The sequence below is a fragment of the Tiliqua scincoides genome, chromosome 7, assembly GCF_035046505.1.
Source record: "Tiliqua scincoides isolate rTilSci1 chromosome 7, rTilSci1.hap2, whole genome shotgun sequence".
Classification (NCBI taxonomy): domain Eukaryota; kingdom Metazoa; phylum Chordata; class Lepidosauria; order Squamata; family Scincidae; genus Tiliqua; species Tiliqua scincoides.
Genome location: NC_089827.1, coordinates 18,215,858 through 18,240,033, shown reverse-complemented (window position 1 = coordinate 18,240,033; position 24,176 = coordinate 18,215,858). Strand labels below are relative to the sequence as shown.

At 42.8% G+C, this 24,176-nt stretch overlaps 1 protein-coding gene across 3 annotated transcripts in view; it reads left to right on the top strand.

Annotated features, from left to right (window-relative positions):
* The window catches only part of ADAMTS20 (ADAM metallopeptidase with thrombospondin type 1 motif 20), a 98,216-nt gene that overhangs the window by 63,083 nt on the left and 10,957 nt on the right, over positions 1–24,176 (top strand). Inside the window, exons 29-35 of one of the 3 annotated variants that reach the window (XM_066633248.1) lie at positions 12,243–12,410; positions 18,686–18,859; positions 20,427–20,597; positions 22,718–22,918; positions 23,517–23,646; positions 23,750–23,844; positions 23,955–24,049. In XM_066633248.1, coding sequence (XP_066489345.1) covers positions 12,243–12,410; positions 18,686–18,859; positions 20,427–20,597; positions 22,718–22,918; positions 23,517–23,646; positions 23,750–23,844; positions 23,955–24,049 — 1,034 coding nt within the window. The remainder of the gene's footprint in view (positions 1–12,242; positions 12,411–18,685; positions 18,860–20,426; positions 20,598–22,717; positions 22,919–23,516; positions 23,647–23,749; positions 23,845–23,954; positions 24,050–24,176) is intronic. The other 2 variants (XM_066633249.1, XM_066633250.1) reach the window with 2 other exon arrangements.

The following is a 24,176-nucleotide window of genomic DNA, read 5'->3' as shown; positions in this document are numbered from 1 at the left end:
ACTCTAATGGGACTTACTTCTGAGTAGACATGCATAGGATTGGGTTCTAAGAAGGCAACCACAGCTTTGTGTGTCCATGCATACATCACTAACCATGTAACCATGTAATAAAGAAAACTATATCAGATAGGGAAATTTTTCCATAACTTCCTTATGTTTTATAGAGATTTGAATTCTTTTATTCTTTCTAGATCATACACTAGCTATGCTGATATTAGCAACTGCTTCATCTTACTAATATCAAAGCATTTAAGTTAAATTAGGAATGTTTAGGACCACTTTGGACAGTATTCTGAGTTGGCCCTTTCCAACCATGTGAAGGAAGAACATAGGGGCAGCCCATCTCTCTTCCCTCTTCTGGTGTTGCTCAATCATGCACGGGACATTTATCCAAGCCGCTCCTCAATACATGGTTTAAAATTAAAGTTATGTTGTGCACATTGAGAAACAGATTGTTTGAACTACCTCTGCACAATTAGTGATGGTGGGGCTGTGCACTGGAAGGGGAGATGTATATATGCACCATTCTCCTTTCCCATTCATTTGAAGAGAAGCACCGACCTCGTACAACAACTTTTGATGGTAGTAGGCCTTACTGCACTAACTTTAGAGGCTGAAATAAGACTCATAGAAGACTGTGTTGAAATATACTATTTATGAATAAACAGTAAGTTTTACTGTTTTACATGCTTTCTCATAAGCATAAGTTTTATCATAAACTGTTGCAGGACACGTGATGTGCCGAGTGTTGAGCTATTGCTCATTCTTTTGCAGCATCCAAATAATATTTTAACCTATTGGGGGCGCAAGAATAACTATTGCATAAAATCTTACTAACAGTGCAATCATGTGTATGTCTACTCAGAAGTACGTCTCGTGTGGGACTGATATTAGGGCTGTACCAAACATCCAGAACTCATGCTATGACTAGAGACTGGCTCTACTTTATGTTCCATGACCGGAGTGACTACTTCGTAAGATGCACTTCAGTACAGAGTAATGCCATAGATATATCCAGTACAGAGCATCTATGTAGACACATAACACAACACATAATTATGGACTGCAGTGTTATGGACATTGTATAACAGTTAAGATATGTGGCATTACTACAGTATGGTGTTTAAAACACCCCTGTCCAAAAAAACAAAACAAAACAAAACATTAGTAGCATGTGCTTTATTGTGTGATACTAATAGTTCTAATGCTCATTTGACTTGCAATAAGGGCAGTCAAATTGTGAAAGGTTGGAGAAGTGGAATACTTCACAGTTCTTCACTCTGTAAATCCCTGGATGTGCAGAACAAACTGCAGAGTCTGTTGTGTGAAGAGAGATATGTATATAGTTTGCCTATTTCTCAGATGGTCACCAGATGCTTTAGCACAGATCCATAGTAAGTTAAAAGCGGAGCTAATAGTTGAACAATGCACCAAATGTTGTTATATCTGCTCTGTTGGAAAATAAATATATTTAGCCCTCAGCTCGTAAAACTGATTGTAAATAATGAATAAGTGCGTTTTGAGGTTTTATGCCATTTGAAAATCAGTTCATCCTGATATAGTGTCGGTTTACATATTTTTTTAGTAATGTAATATTAAAGGATTTTATTGTCTCCTTTTTCTGTAACCTAATTTAACTATGGGAAAAAAGTTATGTCTGTGTTGAATAGGACTGTGATTTATTTTTGTATGGAAATTTCATTTACAACATCTGTATTGGAGATATGAAGCATGAGCCCCATCGCTTACGTATTGGCCCTTTAGGGGTATTGAATATGACTTCAATTAATCCTATTATGCTATACACAAATGACCTGCCTTCAGACCTTGAAAGCTGATGTCTTTAGTAGGGCAAAGAGGATGACGTACCCTACTTTAGTTGCCCAAAAGAAGATTTGAGATAGAAAGTGTCTATTTGGAAACAAAAAAATCTGAAAAACCTTGTTAGCGCTACTATGTCTATGTGTGATGGGCAGCCCAATCCGGAGGCATTATCTCTTCATCCAGTGGTTTTGGGGTGAATTCGGACTACCAGTTTGGTATGGTAAGTGACACAGTTAACTGACTTTTAGAATGTCTTAATATGGCATAGACATATGGTAGATCACGAATCACCATAGCAAAACGTATGAAATTTGGGTTGCAATGCAAGTTGTCAGTCCTGCTCAAATCATCTTCGGTGGCTAGTAGGCATCCCTGAAGAGGTGTTGGCAGTTGGCAGAACTAATGCAGTTTCTTCCTTGATCCATCTTCTAACCCAGTTTTTTAAATAAGTGATTAGGTAAGAGCTCTGAATCAGTGCTATGTAGGCTGAGAGCTTTTGTGTCAATTACACTAACACTGCCTGACCTTGATTCAGTCTTGTGTAGTTAATAATAATAATAATAATAATAATAATAAAACTTTATTTTTATCCCACCCTTCTCCCTAACGGGACCCAGGGCGGCTAGCAACATATTAAAAAAACAGATTTTAAAAACATTAATACAAGCAGATAAAAACATTTAAAAACACACTACAGAGGCCATAAAAACAGTAGTCAGATTAAAAGAGTAAAAGAGCAGATCACCGAGGAATCAAGCCTGTAAAACTCAAAGATGTATAAAAAAGTTAAGAAGGCCAGAAATCAGAAGGCTTGTTTAAACAACAGTGTTTTCAGGCCTCGCCGAAAACTCTCAAGAGAGGGAGCCATTCTCAAGTCAAGGGGGAGTTCCATAATGTTGGTGCCACTACCGAGAAGGCCCTATTTCTTGCAGCCGCCCCCTGGACCTCCTTGGGTGGCGGCACTTGCAAAAAGGCCTTCTCTGATGACCTGAGAGGACGAGCCGGATTGTATGGGAGTAGGCGGTCTCTAAGATATCCTGGCCCAGAGCAGTATAGGGCTTTAAAGGTCAAAACCAGCACCTTGAATTGGGCCCGGAAACGGGCAGCCAATGTAGCCCCCGGAGAAGCGGGCTGACAGAGTCAAACCGCCTGGCTCCGGTGACCACACGGGCCGCCACATTCTGTACTAATTGTAGTTTCCGAACTGTCTTCAGGGGCAGCCCCACATAGAGCGCGTTACAGTAATCTAACCTCGATGTCACTGTGGCATGGATCACCGTGGCCAGGTCTGCACGATCCAAGTACGGTCGCAGCTGGCGCACCAGCCGAAGCTGACCAAAGGCCCCCCTAGCCACAGCCGCCACCTGGGAATCCAGGAGCAGCTGCGAGTCCAGGAGGACCCCCAAGCTGCGAACCTGCTCCTTGCTGCAGTGCATATCCCATGGAAAGGAATGTAACGTGGAGAAGGATGACGTCTATATTTGGATATGCAACCAAATGCATGTAGGATCCATTCATGCAGCTTTCTTATCTCCAACCATGCTGTATCACAGCTAGATATGACTAGAGCAGATTGGAGCAAAGGCTTCAATGCAGTGCAGAAAGTAATAAACCACCTGCATAGCACAGCAGGGGAAAGAGATAGTGGCTGATGTTACCGCTCTTCAGACTGAAGCCAGTGCAGGGCTTAATTAGGCCTTAATGATGTCAGCATATAGCAGAGTCTGGTCAGAACTCATGCATCAGTAGCGCTGGAATCAACAAGTTATCAGGATTGTCCACAGGCACACAAATTAGTGAATGAACACAGCTACTCTTGGTGATTTGAAACAGGGATTGACACTCAACTTGAGCTGATTTGACTTGAGTCACACAAAAGTACTGTTTTCAATGACATGAGTTGACTCAAGTCATGGATGTCACAGACCGAGACTCGTCTTGTGACTCAGGGCCAGTGACTCTAAAAAAAGAGTTGTTACTCGAAATGACTCAAGTCCCAAATCTCTTATGTGTGTACTTTTTCACCACTTCCGCATCATGCTGAAGATCTTGTGGGAGATCCAGAAGCAGGCATTCAGAAGGACAGCAGCAGACATGGTGGGAGGGTAGGTTCTAGGAGGCAGTAACCGGGTGGTTGAGGGAAGAATTAAAGCTTAAGGTTTTTTGTGAGGGGTGCATCCTCCACTCAACTCGTTTCTTGAAATGGCTTGTGCCTCAACTTGAAATGACTAAATTTCTTGTGGGTTGAGTCATGATGGCCATCTGCTATGACTCATGAGTAGAGTCGTGGGGTCACTGACTTGTGACTCAACTCATGACTTGGACTCCGTTCCTTGAGTACATCCCTGATTTGAGCGTCCATTTTTCACCAGGAATATTTAATCTGTGAGTGCAAAAATGTTAGCACAGTACCAATTCCAGCTGTTTGCCACCTTCTTAAAAGGTACTGCTGGTGGCAGCTAGGCAGAGCAAAGAGAGGAGAGGGAGAGTACAAGAGGAGAAGCAGCTATAGCAAGAGATAGGGGTTGAGTATAGGAGTGACCACTATTCCTCCGTGAAATTTCACAGGCTGAGTATATAAACAGATTGGAAGAACAGTTTATTTATCGCAGAACATTCCAAGGGTTCAAGATTCTACATTCAAGTGTGTTCTGAGGAGTCTAAATGAGGATATGATGCCTCAAGCATATGAGTTCACTTGTATAGAGCAGTGTACCAGCTGCTACATTTGAGTGATCTCCTGTGAAGTTTATTATTTAAAGGAGAAGAGGATTTAGCAGACATATCTCAGTTACCGGAGTAACACACAGACTTTGAACAATACTAATCAATGCCAGCTTTTTGCCCTTTGATGTGTTAATATTTAAAGAAAGAATCAGCTATAGAGGAGATGTTAGCTTAGTCCAGCTGAAATAAGTAATAGAATCTTAGCATAAATACTTGCAATAAATTTTTCAGCTTCAATTAAGCCCATAAAATTGAGATTTAAAATTCCCATGACTGTTTTCCATGTGCTATTTGCAATGCAAGCATTGCATATCCGTTTTCAGTTTTTTAGAAAATGTTCTCACAGCAAGATAAAATGGTCTCAAATCAAATTAAAACCGTATCAAAAGAGAGTTCAAAAAGTAATTCACATAATAAAACCAAACTTTGCTTAGTAACTGCATGTCTGCCCATAACGATTGTGCGACAAGCAATCAAGGTATTGATTAGTTTGCCAAAGTTTATCTAGCAAAGTGTCAATGGACGTGACATAAAATAATATATATTCAATGGGGCCAAAGAGCACTGGTGTAGCTGGTCCCTCTGGCACCTGGGGCCATGTCTCTCGATGTCAACCCCATCAGAAGTGCATGACTTGGAAGTAATTGTGGTGATGTGATGATGTCACCACCAATTACTTCCAGGTCATGGGCACTTGGAGCAGTTGTGCAGTGTTCTGAGCAGCCAACAACTTTTTTGGTGGAGAAAAAGTGGTCAGCAGCTCACAGCAGCTTGCACCACGAGGGGGTGCAGGAGAAGTTACTGCACTGTGGTAACAAGGAGGCCTTGAGACATCTCTCAAGGTGTGGTACCCAGGGCCCCGTACCTCTCCAGCCCCTCCTTAGCTGCGCCACTGAAACAGCAAATACATTTTCCAGAAAGGATGTTGACCCAGCACAACGGAGAATTATTGAATGTTAGAGTTGGAAATCACCTTGGAGGTCATCTAGTCCAACCTCCTGCTCAGTGCAGGCAACTACTATAGCATCCCTGACAGGTGGCCATCCAGCCTCTGCTTGAGATAAAGCTTACATCAGATTGGAAAAACTCACTCGTGTCAGCACCAATAACTCTTTTTGGGTGAAATAATTTTTAAAATTCAAGGAGCACAAGTTCTGCCACTTGGACACTGACTGGCACTTAATTTGCAAGATGGTTTGTCAGCATGATGGACAGGTCACCTGTGATAAGAGTGTTTGTTGTACAGTGTATGGAGTGACAGTTGCTTTGGCCCACCCAGATTGAGGGATGGAAAGCAGGTTTTGTCTTCACTGTCATATAACCCCCCCCCCCACACACACACACAATGGCAGAACTGTATTTCTCCCCCCCCCAAGAACTAAATAGCAAATATTCACGTATATGGGAAACAGTAATGAGTTGATCTTGGGAATAAAATTGAAATGGGGGGCACCTTTTCCATGCCCCGGTGACCTGGTAATCATTTGTAGATAATCAAGACTCTCTGTTGGCTCAAGCCGACCTACTACCTAGATGCCCAAGCCCTAGTTCTGTTTCTTGATGACATTACAATCAGCTGAAACTGGGAATGCTTGATGAATCAGATTGTTCATTGGTGGTTAGAGGCCGTCTTGTGTTTTCCTGTGCAGCACTTGTAGACACTGAAACAAAGAGAAAATGTAAATAGAATAATTTATAATGTAATCCTTTCCCCAGTACTAGGGTACTTGCATCTTGGACGATTGTGTCCCGGTCCTTGGCATCCCTGGTCATTCAAGTCTATTTTGTGTATGTGTGTGTTCCAGTTATTTGTGTCCTGGGCAACAATCCCCATGTTATATATGCTAAGCCTCTACCCCAGCTCTAACTATAACCCAACCTTTGTGTTAAAACAAAAAACTAATATAACTATAAATATATTGGGACACAAATGTCTGGGATGCAAAAAAACTGGATGTGACTATCCAGGGATGCCAGTAACTGGGGCATGTTTTGTTGGGACACAGTTGTCCAGGAGTCAGTAGTCCTATCACTCCTTCCCCCTTTTGCCATAACTATAAATACTGATAAAATATTGCGACATTTATTTAAAAACAGTGGCACAGAAGTTTTTTTAAGAGTCAGGCTTCATATGGTCAATGATAAGTGACCACACTTACTGTTAAAAGTATTGCATAGAGTGAAATCAGTGTTAGAATCACGGAGGGCCAGACTTATAACTTGATGATGTGTATGTTTTTTTAATGGAAAGATATAAACTGTACATGAAATGTTTCTGTCTGTACAGTCGCTTGAAAAACTACCCTTTAACATGCAAATAAGGATTTAAAAAGTGAACAAAATTTGTAAAAGTGAATATCTGCAATAAAACTCACATGATCCTTAGCTCCTTTAATCCCTTTAATCCCTAAGCACACAAGTAACTCTCTTCTGTGTTCTACATGTCAGCTGGGTTGTACCTGTAGATGTAATGTCATGTAACAACATTACAATATTTTCACTATACAGGTATGCACCACTTAACGACAGGGATACGTTCTCCAATCCCTGTTGTTATGAGGTCATTAAGTGAACATTCAGTCCAATCTATTGCCTTTGTTGTGTGAACAGACACTCCCTGCCAGACACTAGCTAGCTGCACAGGCTACTGGAGATCTTTGCATTAAGAGCCTCTCTGTTGTGTAAACACACACTCTGCTGCAAACTATGGGATTGCCTCATTAAGAGCATCTTTATTGTGCTTTGACCACTGTCATATATGCTGTCCGTCATTAAGCAAACCGTTGTTAAGCAGCAGATGCCTGTACAGTGGCATAGTGAGCCTTATTTTGCCACAGAGCGTCCATCATAAAGTGATTTGGCTGCATTGTGCATCATGAAGTGAGGACCTACCATGCTTTCTTTGGTGAATGACACTGTTCACCTTGGTGAGCTATGACTCACTGCTTCTACCTGAATAGAAAGCGAAGAGGCCCAAAAGGTTTTGAGCTTTCTTAATGAAATATATGTTATGAGATATCTCCACGGGGATTTCATAATAGTGGCACATTCTGTACGGAGAACACCCCCAAGGCCAATAACTTGGCGTAAAACTCCATAATAAACTGTGCTTTAGATAATGATAAATATTTCTATGGCCTTCAGGCATTTTGGCTAGAGTAAACAAAACAATGAGAAATTTTTCAGGGCTTGTTTTATATTAAAGAGTAGAAAGAGGAATACCTCTTTTTGTGCAGGCAAAAAAGAGGGGTTTTACTCTGAATGCCTTTCAGGCATCAGTCTTTCTCTAAAGATAAATGCTCACAAGCAAGCAAAGATTTTCTCACCTGACAGCATATAATCTTCTGTCTTACTTGTATATGTCTCTCTCACACACACAAGACACATATGTGGGACACACACACACATAATCTTATATAAGATTGCATGCTATCAAATGGATGAATAGATCCTCATTTACTTGTGAACCAGTTTATCCTCTGAGAAACATGAATGTCTGGCTCTTACCAAGTTCAGGAGTAAAACTACTCAAACAAATTGTAGACCTCTAGCCCAGTCCTATCCAAGTTCTCCTGCACCGATGCAGCGGCATCAGTGTGTGACCTGATGCATCCTGCAGGGTAGTTTTGCATGCTGGGGGACTCCGCGAGGTAAGGGGACATTTGTTCCCTTGCACTGGGGAAAGCCCCAGCAGCTGCAATGGGGCAACTCAGATTTGTACCTGCTAAATGGCCAGCGCAAATCCATGTTGCCCTGTGTCAGTGGACTGGACCCAGGAAGAGAGATAGTATATGGTGTGTGCCACTGCTGCCAATCCTCCCCCCTTCCCAGCCCCAATCCACCCACCTTATCCTATTACCCCCTCCCCACCCTCTCCCTGCCCTGTTCTGCTTCCTGCACTGGCTTACCTGCCCTGGTGCCTGCTGGTTCTTGCACTAGTCCATCATTTATAATGTACATTGACCCCTCAGATTAGCAAGACAAAGTCAAATCTAGTAAAGTGGCTTCATAAAATATATATACACTGAATATTTGCTCTTCATTTGTATAAGCTAAATTTATATGTAAGGCATATTAAAATTAATATTCATTCATAAACAAAGCTTTCCACTCATTCCTTCACCTAATTGTGGTACTCATTTTATCATAGGTGGCATGGCTAACTCGATAGATTCAGCACACTGAATTAAAAATATTAGTATATTAAGATTTGGAGACCATAGAAATGTCAGTTGTACCTATTTCTATTACCTATTACTAATAAATGAGCAGCAGGATGTCCTTTATATTAAAATTGTAGCCATGATCCTACCAGGGTTGAGCACTTTTAAGCCCTGTTGACTTCAGATTGAGAGAGTGAAAACAAAGTGAGTTCTCCCATGATGAGATTTAAAAGTGCTCAACTTTACTGGATTGTGCCATCTGTTTTAAAGTTCACTAAAAATTACTGAGTAGCCCAGGCAGTCTGTCTGGAATAAAACTGCAGCATGAGCAAAGAAAGAACAGAGCAGCATCCTTACCTTAATGTCATCACCAGTGAAGACACATCTGAAATGGGAAACCGCACCAGTAGAACTGGAAGCACTGTGGTTGGTGAAGAACAGCTAATATGGGGCAGATGGAAACCACTCAGGAAGAAGGAATTGCTCGAGGCACTGAATTTATTTTTCATCTGCATCCCATAGATGGAAAAATGAAGTGATTTGGTCTGTCTTACAGTTTAAATCTATTAAAAAAAAAAGAAAAACGAGCCTTTGGATAATAGAAAATACATGCTATCCCTCTTTCTGACACCTGCCTAGCCTTTTATTTAAGTGCGACCGTTTATCAAGTCCCATTTACAGGGTAAAGACTTTAATGTAGAGCTTATCAAATGGGATGCTTTGATATTTAATCCTTCAAAAGCTGGTCTTTGAAATGCCTTGATAATGATAAGGTTTGCAAAAGTGGCAGGGTGTCTCTCTCATCTTATTCCAGGGGTTAGATAAAAGAGAAGAGTAACTTGCGGGAAGTATTTTATATCCTTCACATAGAGCTTTTTTCATAGTATAACACTCTCCAAGTGTGATGGAAGATGAAACCTTTAGTATTTGAAACTTTCAACATCAGAAGGCAATTAAAGTTATATCACCAGCCCTATCCATGTTTACTGGGGAAGTAAGAGCCCATATGGTACCTGTAAGTTTGACCCTATGGTACAAATAGGACTCTAAGTGAAGGGGTGATTTGGATTGGGAAAATGGTGCTGCAGAAAAGTACTACCCTTTCATCATGTCTTGGTCCCAGTCGAAATTGGTGCCCTATTTTTTTGTTTTTAATGGTGGGACTTCTCTTGCCATTTTTAAAAAATAGTTGCACATTAAGTCTATGGATTTCAATGGAATTCAGATGTAAGTTCTTTAGAAACGTATAGAAGTTAATTCCCTGTCAATACAGTTAGATGCTGTAAATGTAAAGCGAGGACAGGAGCCTATGAGTTCAATCCTATTCTTTTCCCCCCGCTGATACAGCAGAACCAAAATGGCTACCACTGCATCCTGCGGGGACAAGTTGCAAAAGTCTCCTCTGGGTATGCTTATCTGGGTATGCTTATACAACTGGAGAGGCTTATCCCTGGGTAAGGGAACAACTGTTCCCATACCCGGGGGTAAGCCTTCGTGGCACGGGATGGGGTCCACAGCTGCTTTTCCAGGTCTTTTTTCAAATCCTGTTCCTTTAACAAAAGCCTGTCCTGAGTGATTCTAGCCTTGTCATGCCCTCCTAACTCCCCTCCCTTCCAGTTCTTCCACTGCCCACTGAGGTCAAGCAGTGGGGTAAATAAGAGCAGCAGCAGATGAAAAGGAAGAGCAAAAATGGCTTGGGAACTGAAAGCAGGTGATAGCCTATTGCAGTGGCCTTTAGCCTTTTTCATGCCATGACCCCTATGAATAGATAATGAAGCTGGGGACCCACTGTTGATCCCACCCAACTTTCAGGACCCAATCTGCCCACCCCCATTGCCACTCACTTCCCACCCACCCCCAGACCACGGTGGGGAAGGTTCTTTTTGCACAATCATGGTTTCTCACATAGATGATGACTCTCCATGACTTTTCTATCAGTGCTGGACCGGCTACTGCAGAGTAAAGTGGCTTGCAGCAAAAAAAGTCTCAACAATGGAGCAAGGCTCAGCAACAATCATACATATGCAACCAATGTGTAAATACTTTGACATGTGGAATGTTGGCCCATATGCAAACCTCTGGCCCCATACTTCGCCATGCCTTGGCGTGACTGGTGACTATTTTGGTTCCCTGAACTTCCGTTGACTCCACAAATCTGGCTTCATGACCCCATTGTGGGTCACGACCCCAGGGTTGAACAACACTGGCCTATTGCATGTGTAATACAAAATTACCCTTACAAGCTAAAGACCAGATGAGCAGGGGGCATTTTAAAGTATGAAATACCCTGGTGCCTGCACAGTGAGACTCAAAGGAGCTCTGGTGGTAATTGCCTTCTGAGAAATTGCTCCGTTTGTCATGGGAGTTTGTCATGGGGAGAGATGGCCATGTTGTACCCCTTTCCACTGAGATTATCCTTTTTCAAAAATGCGAATAGCTTAGCGTCGAGACAGGTAACCATTTGTCAAATGAAGAGACATTCTGTTTCGCCCTCCTCCTTAAATCAGGTAAGTATGTGTGATAAAATTCTCCTGACTACTTGACAGGATATTTCAGGCAACTGGCTAACTAATGGGTACGTCATCGTAAGTTTGAGCTAGGTAAGTGGATGTCTGTATCCCGGTGGCATCACTAGGGTTGGTGTCACCCGGTAAAAGAGGCCAGTGTCTCACCCCCCCCCCCCATGGACTTCCTCCCATGCAATGGGTGGGACAATTCTGTGGGCAATGGTGCATCACCACACCTTCTGGTTTTTTGGCTATAACTTTTGATAGAATAGGGGTATTTCAACATTGTTTGTTTCATTGCGTTCTGCATGAAATTACGCATCAAATGATATATAATGTTATTTTTAGATTGTGAGCCCTTTTGGGACAGGGAGCCATTTAGTTATTTGATTTTTCTCTGTAAACCGCTTTGTGAACTTTTAGTTGAAAAGCGGTATATAAATACTGTTAATAATAATAATAATAATAATAATAATAATAATAATAATAATAATAATAATAACGTGATGGTATTATTTGAAAATATCAAGATTTTAAAAATTTTGGCCAGTAGCGGCGTCACCCCCCTCTTGCACGTCTCCCGGTGCAGCCATACCCCCCAGTGAAGCCACTGCTGAATCCATTCATACATAACTTAAAAAAAAATGATTAGGATTTGACAGCATTGTGCAGGAGAGATCTATCGACAGCTCTCAGCCACGTTATCAAAATGGAACATGAATGCCAGAATCCAGAAATATACAAGACGGGTTGGCCATGGCCATCACACTTGACTTTTAAGTTTCCTGCATCAGTGGCAAGTCACAAGGCAAACCACCAATCCTTGGCACGTCTACTCAGAAACAAGTTGAGTTCAAGTTCAATGGGGCCAACTCCCAGAAAGGTGTATGTAGGGTTGCAGCTTAAATGAAACTTCTCTGGTATAGTAGTATTTATGTGCCGTACAGTAACACCAGTATCAAGTGATTGTATCTGTTTTGAAAAACATTGAAATATTTCTGTCTCTTTTTTTTTTTTTTAGTGTTCTGTGTCCTGTGGCAAAGGGCTAAAGCATCGTGCAGTGTCCTGTCTTCACTACTCCCAAACTCAGCTAGAGGAGGATGCATGCAGGCATTTAAGGAAGCCTCGAACTCACAAAGTTTGCAGAGCTGCAAGATGTCCTGAATGGAAGGCCAACCAGTGGAAGGAGGTATCTCAGGCTTGACTTTTAAGTCATGCTCCAGTAATTTCTCTATTTGCAAATTTTCCTGAAGGACCGCGGAGAGCAGGTCATGTGTCCCACATGGAAATGCGGGAATCAGCTTTTCTTTTTAATGTAGTGCATGCCAATCCTGAGCCAGTCTCTGAGCTCATGCCTCTGAGCCAGTCTGCAGCCTAAATTGAAGTAGAATCTATAGAATATATCAGTATAGAAAGAAAAATTCAAAATGTTTGCTTGTTTCTTCAAAGCATGCTAGACTGTCCTGTCTCAGAGCATTGGTCTTCCAAGAATGGTAACAGGGTGCATTTGCTCAAAGTCATCTAGGCACCATCTAGCCCCAGTTAAGCACATTTTCCTACAGACCCGTTGATTTCAATGGGAGAATTTAGAAAGTGCTTAGCTCTCTCCCACTGAAGTCAATGAGACTTCAGAGTGCTTTGTGTCAGCCGGATGATGCTATCTTTATTTGTGAGATACCAGGGACCAGGCAGTACTGCACCAAAATGGCAAAGCTTTTCCAATTGAGCGACAGGTGGCCCAATCCTATCTTGCGATAATGCTGCCATAAGTCCAGTTATGGTAGTGCAAAAGTCGCACTGCCATTGGGAGCTTCAGAGTCACTGGCACAAAAAACTGAAGGCTCTACGTACCTGCAAATGGCCCACCCAGGCTGCACCCAGGTAAGGTGACAGCGGAGGGCAATTCGTGGGCAGTTCAGGGGAAGATTGGGGTAGTTCAGGGAAGGAACCAGGGACAGTTCGAAGGTGGAAGTGTGTGAGAGGGAGTGGATCTCTGCAATCGCAGCAGCGTGCGTGGGATCCTATCCTCTTTTCTTGCCCCTGCTCCTGACTCTCCTCAAATTTACATCAGCAAAAGAGCTGGTGTGTGTCTGAGGAGACCTGTTGATAGCTAGAAGGTCTATGGATGGGTAAGTATAAATATTTTCACTTAACTCTGCAAGGCACTTTGGCCTCTTCTACCACCCCATCCCCCAATAGCAAGCAGTGCACATTCCATCAGTGACTCTGCATGCTATGAACTGGTGAAGGTTTGAGCAGTAACACATTGACTTTGAATATGTTGGAGTGTTATTATAATTCAAGGCTGCACAACTTGTGTCCCATCATGCTGGACAGTTCGTGCCAATCATATGTGGCAGTTTACCAGATGTTCAAAAAAACTGATTTTGCTGCCTGTCTGGAACTCTAAAGGTTATCAAGCATTTAGAAGGGTATAATCTGCGGCTCACGGGCAACGATCAGTTTGATGGTGTGCCTGCTGTAATCATACACTGAAGTTAATCTCATTTTATTCTCTCTGAAAACATAATTAAATTGTCAACCTCGTGATCTGCCCTGAATCACTGTACAGGATCATTTTTCATTTGTACCACATTGTCTTTGTTAATATAGTTCTGAAGTTAATTAATGGGCTATAGAGGATTGCATCTTTCATCAGCGCATGGAAGCGAATAGAGCGCTACAAAGCAAACCATGGATAAAGAATCTGCTCTTCTTTCATACTACTGTACAGATCACGCTAAGGTTGATGGCTGTGATACAAATGGGACTACAGTGTAGAAGTTCCAGCTTTTTACATCTGTGGTTTTCAAATACAATGAACAGAAACAAGCTGTGGAATGTGTTTTTCCTCTTGCATTCTAGCAGGACAGATATCCTGTCCTTTAAGCATTTTAAGAAATGTGCTATGGAGAATTCTATAGAAAGACTGCAAAGGAGGATCTACCTTTAAAAAAAAACAAGTCAAAAATTCAGAGACGGAGGGAATGATGGTTAAATATGATTAACAGCTCAGTCCTAACTTGTGTTGGAATAGGAAGGCTGAGTGGCCTGTGCTGTATCCAGCGTAAGCTAAGCACTGACTGCATGGCAACTCAGGATAAGGGGATAGTTTTCCCTTTACCCCAAGCAATGTGCCAGCCAACCCTATGGGGCTACTCAGATCTGTGCCAGCAATTTTGCTGTGCCAATCCAAGCAGCCTGTGTAAGGCTGCTCGGGTCAGGGATGGGGGTTAGGATTCGACCTGCCCTACTGTGGTTGATCCCGCCCCCCCAGGCCCTATCTGCCTCCTGGTCTGCCCTCCCCTGCTAAAAACACCCTTTCCCCACCTCCATTCCACCCACCCACCACCCCCTCCCAACTCCACGCCAGACTGTCTTGGCTGGTGTGAACTCACCATGTGTTTTGGATCCAGTGCGGGGAGGCCAGCACACATCCTTGCACTAGCCCAGCCTGCTCTTAAGGAGGTGCTTATGTGCTTTCCAACATGTTCCTGACACTCCTGGGCTGGCGCACAGGGCCTTGCCAGCCTAAGTCAGAGTCAAGATTGCACTCTTAGGGCGCAATCCTAACCAAATTTCCAGCACTGACATAGCTGTGCCAATGCGGCGAGCACTGCATCTTTCAATGGAGAGGCAGTCAAGGGGGCCTCCTCAAGGTAAGGGTATGTGTGTTACCTTACCTTGGGACTGCATGGCAGCTAAGCCAATGCTGGCAAGTGGGTTAGGATTGTGCCCTTAGGGTTTTTTGAAGTTGGGAAACTGTTGGTGACAAGGTAAGAAGTGCATGAAAGTATCTGATTTGGATGTCTGTGTATGAGAGAGCAAGTGGAACTGACATGGGATTAATTCCCAGTTTGCCAATTATGCAAAGCATTTTCTGTGTACATGCAAGAGAACATGAACAGAAACCTTGAGCAATCACCTTTAATTTCTTATTACAAGCCTTCACAGCCTGGGACTTAATACCGCTGCTCATATTCATGGTTTAGGGTTTACTATGTGCTGAGCAACCATCTTCCCCCCCCCCCCCCAGTCATTCGCAGCAAAACCTGGAGGTTTGCCCTTTTTTATACAGTAAGATGTCTTGGGCAAACATTAATTTACTCAAAAGTACTAATATTATTAGTAATAGTAATTTACTAATTGGTTACTAATTAGTTACTAGTAGTAGTAACTAGTACTAGTAATTAGTTGCTAATTAGTATTAGTAATAAAATATATTAATATTTGCTGTTTAAGAGTTAACATCAGTGAACAGCAGGGAGGAACAAGGTGTAGAACAGGGTGGGGTGGTGTAGGGGTTGAGGCTGAAAAGGGGGCAGCAGCAGCAGCAACTCCACTAATATCCTATCCCCTTTCTCTCCCTTGATCCACCTAACCTGGTACACACTCAGATTTGCACCAGCGAAATTGCTGGCACAGTTCCCAGTAGACCCATCAGGGCAGTGGAGGCTTAACCCTGGGCAAGGGAACAAATGTTCCCTTACCTCGAGGAGACATCTGGGCCCCCCCCCCAAGATGCAGCAGGTGCTCCAGTGGCTGAACTGGAGGATGTGGGTGGGGGGGGGCATTTGGATAGAACTGAGCTGCAAGTGATTCATTTATTTGCAGTAGTGGAATTACAGCTGTCTGTAGTGACTGTGGAAAGACTTTACTCATGTAAGAACAAAAGAAGAGCCCCGCTGGATCAGGCCATAGGCCCATCCAGTCCAGCTTCCTATATCTCACAGTCAGGGCCTAGGAGAGGGGGGTAAAGGGGGTAATTTGAATCTGGGCCCAGGGGGGTAAAGGGGGTAATTTGAATCTGGGCCCAGGGTCAAAAGGGGGGCCCAGGAGGGCCCAGGAGCCAACGGAAGGGGCCAAAAAATTTCCTGGGATCTTGGGTTTTCCTATCTACTCAGACTTGTTGCCTGCATGGAATGCTGGGGACACTACTGATGCCACATAGGTTGGTATGAGACAAGGCCATAAAAGCCACTTATGCTAACAAATCAAATGTTTACAAGCTTAATGAACCAAATGTCAATGCTATGTTATGGGTGTTTATAGCTAAATTAGTTTAAAACAAATTATTAGTTTATATGATTAGGAAATAGGGAAAAATGTTCATAAGTTTAGCATGCTTATATGTTCAGTACCAAAAAGCATTTTTGGTCTCTGTCTGCAAATAGCAAACAGGCTGTAAATTAGCAAAGGAATGTTTCTGGGCAAACTGCCATAGCATCAGATAAGGAGAGCGCTTCATGAAAAAAGCGAGTATGAGGTTGGAATTTACATCTCAAGGTTAATTGCTAGTATGGCAAAACAGAGAACAATGAGAAACCATGGCAAGAAAAGGCTTTTTGGATTTTTAAACAATGTTCCTTTAGGCTTCTCTTTAAATCAAAAAAGAGTCTTGCATATACATATAATGAACACCAAAGATACATAGAAATGCCAAAGGAAGACTATGCTTGTATACATGCAAATAATGCTTCAATATTTTAATAGTTATTGCTTAAAAATGTAAATTAATGTTAGTAGCAATATATATAGTTCAAAGTGAATTTTTAGCTGTTAGAATAGTTTGATCAAAGCATAAAATACACAGAAAGGTGAAAAGCTATTAAAAGAGGCTTAAAGCCACAAATTTGAAAATGTAATTCAAACACAACCTTGAAAAGCAGATGTCTGGCAAAAGTTAATTAACAAGGAGACTCTGAAATGTGGTACTCCTTACAGATAAGACTCTTATCTTAAGCAAAAACATTCTTAACTCTGTATCCTCTGTAGACCCAAGATCCTGCCTGACACTTTAATTGGAACTAAAGAGTTACAACTCAAAAAGAGACAGATTTAGATAGCAAATAGGGAGTAGCCAGGATGCACTTGCAATAATAAATTATATCTCTTGGCACCAAGAGGCAAGAGAACTAAAGGTTATACACAGGTTAGAGACATTTTAATGAGGAAAACTAGCAACATTAGATAAAAAGGCCTTGGCAAAGACAGTTTATCTGTTGCTAATTAAAACAGAGTTTTCTAAGATACAGACACCTGCAGAGACAGCTAGACAAGAACATATAAGCAATAACATTCCAAAGAAAGTCCCCTGATCAGCAAAACATAATGAGAGCCTTTAAGCTGACAGAAAAAGCTGGATTTAGTTAAATTGAATAAGAAAGAGTTTCTTAAAATCCTTTTTACAATAAGAAAGTTTGTCTTGTATTAAATATATGTTTATACCACTATACAGTAACAGGTTACATATAGAGAATCACACATGGAATAGAGAGAAGACCAAAGAGCTTAGTTTGAAACAGAGGTTGGCAGAAAGCCCACAGTGATTGATGAGACCAGACAGAAAGGAATGTTAGAAAGATAACACTGGTGGCTCTGTCAGGGTCAGAAATAAGCACAAGACATACCAAAAGCCAGTAAATGAGTAAAGAGTGTCATCTAGTGGTTGTTGGAAACAACGTTTTCTATATGTCTGAATGTATGTTTTCTTGTAACTTGTAACTTTCTTGGAACTTGTAACTTGAAACCAACCAATCAAATGTTTGTAAAGTTATCTGTGGCCAACCCTGAGAAAGCCCCCATTTCCGATGTCACTCACCAGCCAATGAGAAGTGTAAGACTCCTCAAACAAAGGAGCCAGAATCAAATATAAGTGAGAGGCTCACACTGGAAAATGGCTCTCTCTGAGGGCTCTGGGAGCTCCCACATGGCTCTCATTGCTCTCTTCGCTTTGGACAGGAGTCCCTGAGAAGCCCGTTGCTGGCAACGAACTAAAGCTTGCAGACGACCACCACTCTTGCCTACTGAGTTTGCTTTTGAACTTTGCTTTGACCTTGCAACAGGTAGACCTGAGCTCCAAAGACTTTTCCAGCTGTCTCTAATCTCCCCCCACCCTGTTTTGCCCCCTGCTCCTATTTCTGCTTGTCCATCACCATCCTCCCTCACTCTGTTTCACCCCTCTCCCTTTGCAAAGGGACCCAAAAGAAACTTTGTACCCCCTGATAAAATTACTCTCAGAGGCCCTGCTCACAGTGGCTCACCAAATGCCCCAGGGAGCACACAAGACAGCAAGAGACTTGCATCCTGGTGCTCTCCCTTGCATCTGGCATTCTGACATAACCCTTTTCTAAAATCAGGAGGTTGCACATTTACATCATGGCTTGTAACCCGTGATGGATTTTTCCTCCAGTAATTTGTCCAATCCCCTTTTAAAGGTGTCTAGGGCTGATGCCATCACCACATCCTGTGGCAAGGAGTTCCACAGACCAACTACACGCCGAGTAATATTTTCTTTTGTCTGTCCTAACTCTCCCAACACTCAATTTTAGTGGATGTCCCCTGGTTCTGGTGTTGTGTGAGAGGGAAAAGAGCAACTCTCTATCCACTCGATCCTTCCTGTGCATAATTTTGTATGTCTCAATCTTGTCCCCACTCATGTGTATCTGTGTGTGTTTATTTCAGTGTTCTGGGACATGTGGAGTTGGAATTCAGGCACGTGATGTTTTCTGCAGGCTGAGAGGCAGTGGTCAAGTGAACGAAGAGATGTGTAATCATCTTCCCCAGCCGGCTAAGGAGAGACCCTGTTGGCTGCCTGCTTGTCAACAATACCAGTGGCTGGCGGAAGAATGGCAAGATGTAAGTATCTCAAGGACAACTCTAGATTCTGGGTGAGATTATTTAAACCAGCTTCTGATGCAGATTCAGCTGCAGATGTATCCATGTGAAAACAATGCTGGGGAAAAACACCATATTTATAATGTGATACAATGCCATGTACAATTTTCCCCTTGTGCATATCATACATTGTGCTGTTCTTTTACACATTTTTCAATTTGCATTTAAAAAAAAAAATCATGCATTGAAAATAAAGTAGCACAAGTTTAATAAAGTAGCACAAGTTCAACGCAATTGCAATCTGGTGTCTTTGCTGGGGTGTGTGAGAGTGAATAGATGCAGGGAGGTGGCAGAGAGATGCGAGTATCTTGTGGTCCTGTGTGTGCTCCCTGAGGCATCTGGCGGGCCGCTGTGAGATACAGGAAGCTGGACTAGATGGGCCTATGGCCTGATCCAGTGGAGCTGTTGTTATGTTCTTAACTACAATTCCCAGGAGGCCTTGCAGGTCTCTTGTTATCTGGTGTGCTCCCTGGGGCATCTGGCGAGCCGCTGTGAGATACAGGAAGCTGGACTAGATGGGCCTTGGGCCTGTTCCAGTAGGGCTCTTGTGTTCTTACGTTTAATTTGCCAGTCAGCAGAGTGAGCAGAGAGGCTACCTGCACAAGTATTTTGAGAATCAAGGCCCAACTATTGAAATACATTTTGAAACCATTTCTAAACCATTACAGTGGAAGTGTATGAAAGTTTACAAGCCCACTCAGATTGCATCATCGCTTTAGACCCATTGCCATGGCTGGGCATTTCCTGAGGCACGAGGACAAGTGTCCCTTTACCTTGAGGAGACCTCCAGACTGCAAAATTTCTCCTGCATCAATCCCCAGCACAATCCCCACTGGCCCTGCTGCATCAGTGTGGGAGAATTTCAATAGGGTTGGGCTGCCAAAGCCCAACAGGGGCTTAAACAGGGGTGTCCAAAGTTTTTAGCAGGTGGGCCACATCATCTCTCTGACTCTGTGTGGGGGGGCCGGGGTTAAAAAAGAATTAATTTACATTTTAAATTTGAATAAATTTACATACGTTTGCATACACAAATATATTAAAGATGAACTTATATGAATGAATGAAGGTCTTGTAATAGCTCAAGGCCTATAAAAGGCCTTGTGCAAAGCAAGGCTGGCTTTTCCTTTGCTGCTGCTACTGCATCACTGACGTGAAACAACAAGCAGTGGAGGAAGCCCTCATCCCACAGCTCATGCGAGAGGTCAAACAGTTGCCCTCATGCTAAGAGCAGTTGCGTCAGGCCAGTGCGGGCTCCAACAAATTTCCGGAGGGCCAGAGACTCATTGGAGATTGGGGACTCCCTGAGGGCCACATTGAGAGGCCTAGAGGGCCACAAGTGGCCCCAGGGCTGGGGTTTGGGCACCCCTGCTCTTAAAGAAGTACTTCTTTAGTTGTTCCAGTCTTCAAATATGCACTTGAGAACCATCACACTGGGATTATTGGGATTCTGTGGGGGGAAAAAATGACTTCAGGAATGTAGCCTTTCATTCTTACAGGGAAGGACTCATTTTGTTCTTGTCATCTTCAGTGTTCATCCTCGTGCCGTAAAAAAGAAACGTACCGGAAAGTGAAGTGTGTGAATGAAAACGGAATCCAAGTGAATGAAAGGCTCTGTGAACCTGCTTCCAAGCCTCCATCTGTCAGGAAATGCAAGATGGCTCCCTGTAAATATATTGTGGTTACGGTAGACTCTTCACAGGTAAATTCATCTATTCAGGATGAGGACTTTTATTTGATGCCTGTTAACACAAGATAAAGGTTTGAAACAAAAGAGCGCCACAAGCTTGCCCTCCATTCTGCCAGTGGTTAGCAAACATTTTTTGACTTATCTCAGCCTCCAGAAATTCAGTTGATTTTTAACATGGGAGGAGGATGAGGGCTGCTTCACCTGTACTTTTTTCTACCATGTAGAATAATCATTTTGTGTTGAAAATGTATCGGTTACTCGGGGCTTCTGCTTATGACACACTGCTGCTTCGGAAGACATTCTGGCCCTCTGTGTGAAAGTGCCCCAGCAATAGATCTTTCCATTTCTGTATACTGACAGCTTACAGCCCAATCCCTGCCACCACCACTGCCAGCAGCGCCAAAATGGCTTCTGCTGCATCCAGCGGCACTGCTGAGGCTGCTGGTGGTCTCCTTGGGGAAGGGACTTTTGTACCCTTCCTCGGGGAAAGGCTCAGGCCTCACAGTGGGACTTCTCAAGTCTGTGCCAGCTATTTTGCCAATACAGACTTAAGAACCTCTATGTCAGGCTTTTCAGCTCGATATGGAGAATAGGATACGATGGGCTCCATTGGCAGGGCTCCATTGGTTCCATCCCCTCCTGCCCCAGGGTTCCTCCCCCTGCCCGCCCACCCCCTGCCCCAGAATGCCTCCTCCGTCCTGAAGACCGTTACTGCCTCCTGCAGCTCTTTCCTTGCTCTGGGTGGTGTCCAGCTCCTTACTCTCCAGGTGCCGTAAAAGTGGTTTACAGCATGTTTATGACACCCAGTGCCAGTGTTGGAGCTCAACGTTGACATTCAGAGCCCACAGGATTGGGTTCTTAGGGCCCAAGCCTAACCAACTTTCCAGTACTGGTGCAGACGCAATGCAGCTCCAAGGGAAGGAAACAAACATTTTCTTACCTTGAGGAGACCTCCATGACTTCTCCCCCACTGCAGGATGCAGCACACACCCCATTGGCTCAGCTGCATCTGTGCTGGAAAGTTGGATAGGATTGGGCCCTTAGTTTACTACCCGGGAAAGCAAGAGGTCTAAATTTAGCAGGATCTGTCTGAATTTAAGATGATTGATTGTCATATTGCCTTCAACAGAGCAGTCATGCAGTTCTGCCTGAGATATATTTATTTGGAAGTAAGTCCCATTGAATTAAAGAACTGCAGCCTTAGTAAATTTCTGTACAGGCATTATGCCAAGTATAATCCCCTTGGCATTCTTGGGGGTTCCATTCCAAAAACTGCAGATTACACAGGCCAACACACATTTTGCTTCCTTAAACATACACCAATTCCTGGGTATATTTGGGGTGCTGATTCCAAAAATGGCATCTATTTTGCCCTATCACGTCTAGCTTTGGAGACACGGCATAGCCTCTTTAGTGAATGGTTCAAGCAGCTTCCTCATGAGGAAGTCTACACCATGGCTTCCTCATGAGGAAGCTGCTTGAACCATTCACTAAAGAGGCTATACTGTATCTCCAAAATTAGATGTGATAGGGCAAAACGGATGCCATTTTTAGAATCGGCACCCTAAATTCATATCATACCACCATAAAGTTTGGGAAAAACATCTGACCCTCAATTTTGTAGGCCTGTGTAATGAAATCAACAGTTGGGTCAGACCAGTCACTTCCGGAGTTATTCTGAGTCACATAGAAGCCACACTTCCAGTTGCATCCGGGAGGCCCTCTCTGGTACTTCCGGCGGATTTTGGAACTCATGGTGGGTCAAATCCACATGTTCTGAATCCACAGATGAAGAGAACCCATTGTATAGATTTCAGGGTGTAAGGAACAAACAGGTAACTGCGACGGTATTATCTTTTGAGTGGCATTACGCTTCCAAAAATATGGATCATGCCTGTATACTTTTCAACATTTCTCCTGTAATAGTACATTTTTCTGCTGGTGCCACTTGTTCACTGTAAGTATTACCAAATTACATCGATATTGTCTGCAGTCCTTTGCCCACATCCTTGAGAGTGAGTCCCATTGAACTCCCTGGGACTTGATTCCCAGTAAGCATGCATACAACTAGTCTGTAAGGTATTGTAAAAATATTATTTATTACCCTTTGTGACAATTTTTTATTATTTTAGTGTCCAGCTGGATGTTACCTTGACTACAAGCAGACAATTGCATACTGTGTTGGAATCCATGGTGCCTGGAATAAAAATGCCTACAGTCTTCAATCTGTAGCATATAGAGATTGCCCATTGGTGCCATCTCCGTTGATTAAGGAATGCAGTGTGAAAGCTTGTCTACATGCTGTCACCTGGAAGGTGGGGAAATGGAGTAAGGTCAGTATAGATATGTAATGTAATTCAGTGGCTTAGCATAGCTAAGGAAGGTTGGGGGGGTACATTGCCCCAGTTGCCATGCCTTGAGGGGATGTCTTACTGTCCTCCGAAAGGCACTTCCAGTTTTCACTGAAAATCAGAAGTGTCTTTTGGAGGTCACTAAGAGGGTGGATCCCATTGAGGCGAACCAAGGGGCCACCTTTCATAAAGGAGCACCCTTCAAGGGAAACTTTGTCGGGTGAAAAAGACCCTGTAACCAAGCCATCCACCTGGTTAATTGGAATCTGAGGTTTCCTTGCCACACTCAGGGTGCCTGTAGAACCTCCTCTTGAAGGAGCCTATAAGTAGTTGGACCCAAGGCCAACCTCAAGGGCTAGGGAAATTAGCCAAAGCTGAAGTAACCTGGATGTTTGTTTGCTGCCCATTTGTCCTACTGGGAGGGGGGTGTTAAAATTTTTTGGGACGCTGGGTACCAGTTGCCTTAGCTACACCACTGATCAGAGCTCCAGTCCAGCAAAAGTTACTGGCATTCACTTTGATGAATAATACAGATATTTGTTATATGGTTTTTAAAAATAATTCCATGATTTTCATTCAGTGTTCGGTACCTTGTGGAATTGGAATGACAGAAAGAAGAGTAGAATGTATGACCGAAAATGGTTTATCCAGTGACTTGTGTTTGTCGCACTTAAAACCTGCAGCTAAGCGGCTATGTCATGGAAAAGACTGTAAGTAATTGACTGTGGTAATTCTGCACTGGCCTGAGTTTCAGTGGTGTACAGAGGTATATTTCATTCATGAAATTGACATAATAAGCACATTTATTTTTAGGTGAGGCAATAACCAGCTGCAAGGAAATCCAGAGTAGAAAAAAGATTAGGAAGGATGGTGAATTCTTGCTTAACATTAAAGGACAAATGATAAAGGTATCAGTAGAGTTTTTGTTTTTTTTAATGGGGGGATTGGAGTTGGTGTAAAATACAACCTTCCTGACAGAAAAATAAAATTCTAAGGTTCTGCTGTTCTTATTTTGTAGATTTATTGTTTAGACATGGGGCTAGAAAATCCCAAAGAATATTTAACATTGGCTAAAGGAGAAGCAGAAAACTTTTCAGAAGTATATGGGTATCGGTACGTGGGTATCTTAAAAAAATTTAAATGTACTGTGTTTGTTTGTAGATAAAATCATGTGCTAGTTTCAAAATGTTTTTTCCTGGTTTAAAATAGACACATCATTGTGAATTAACTCTACAGAACA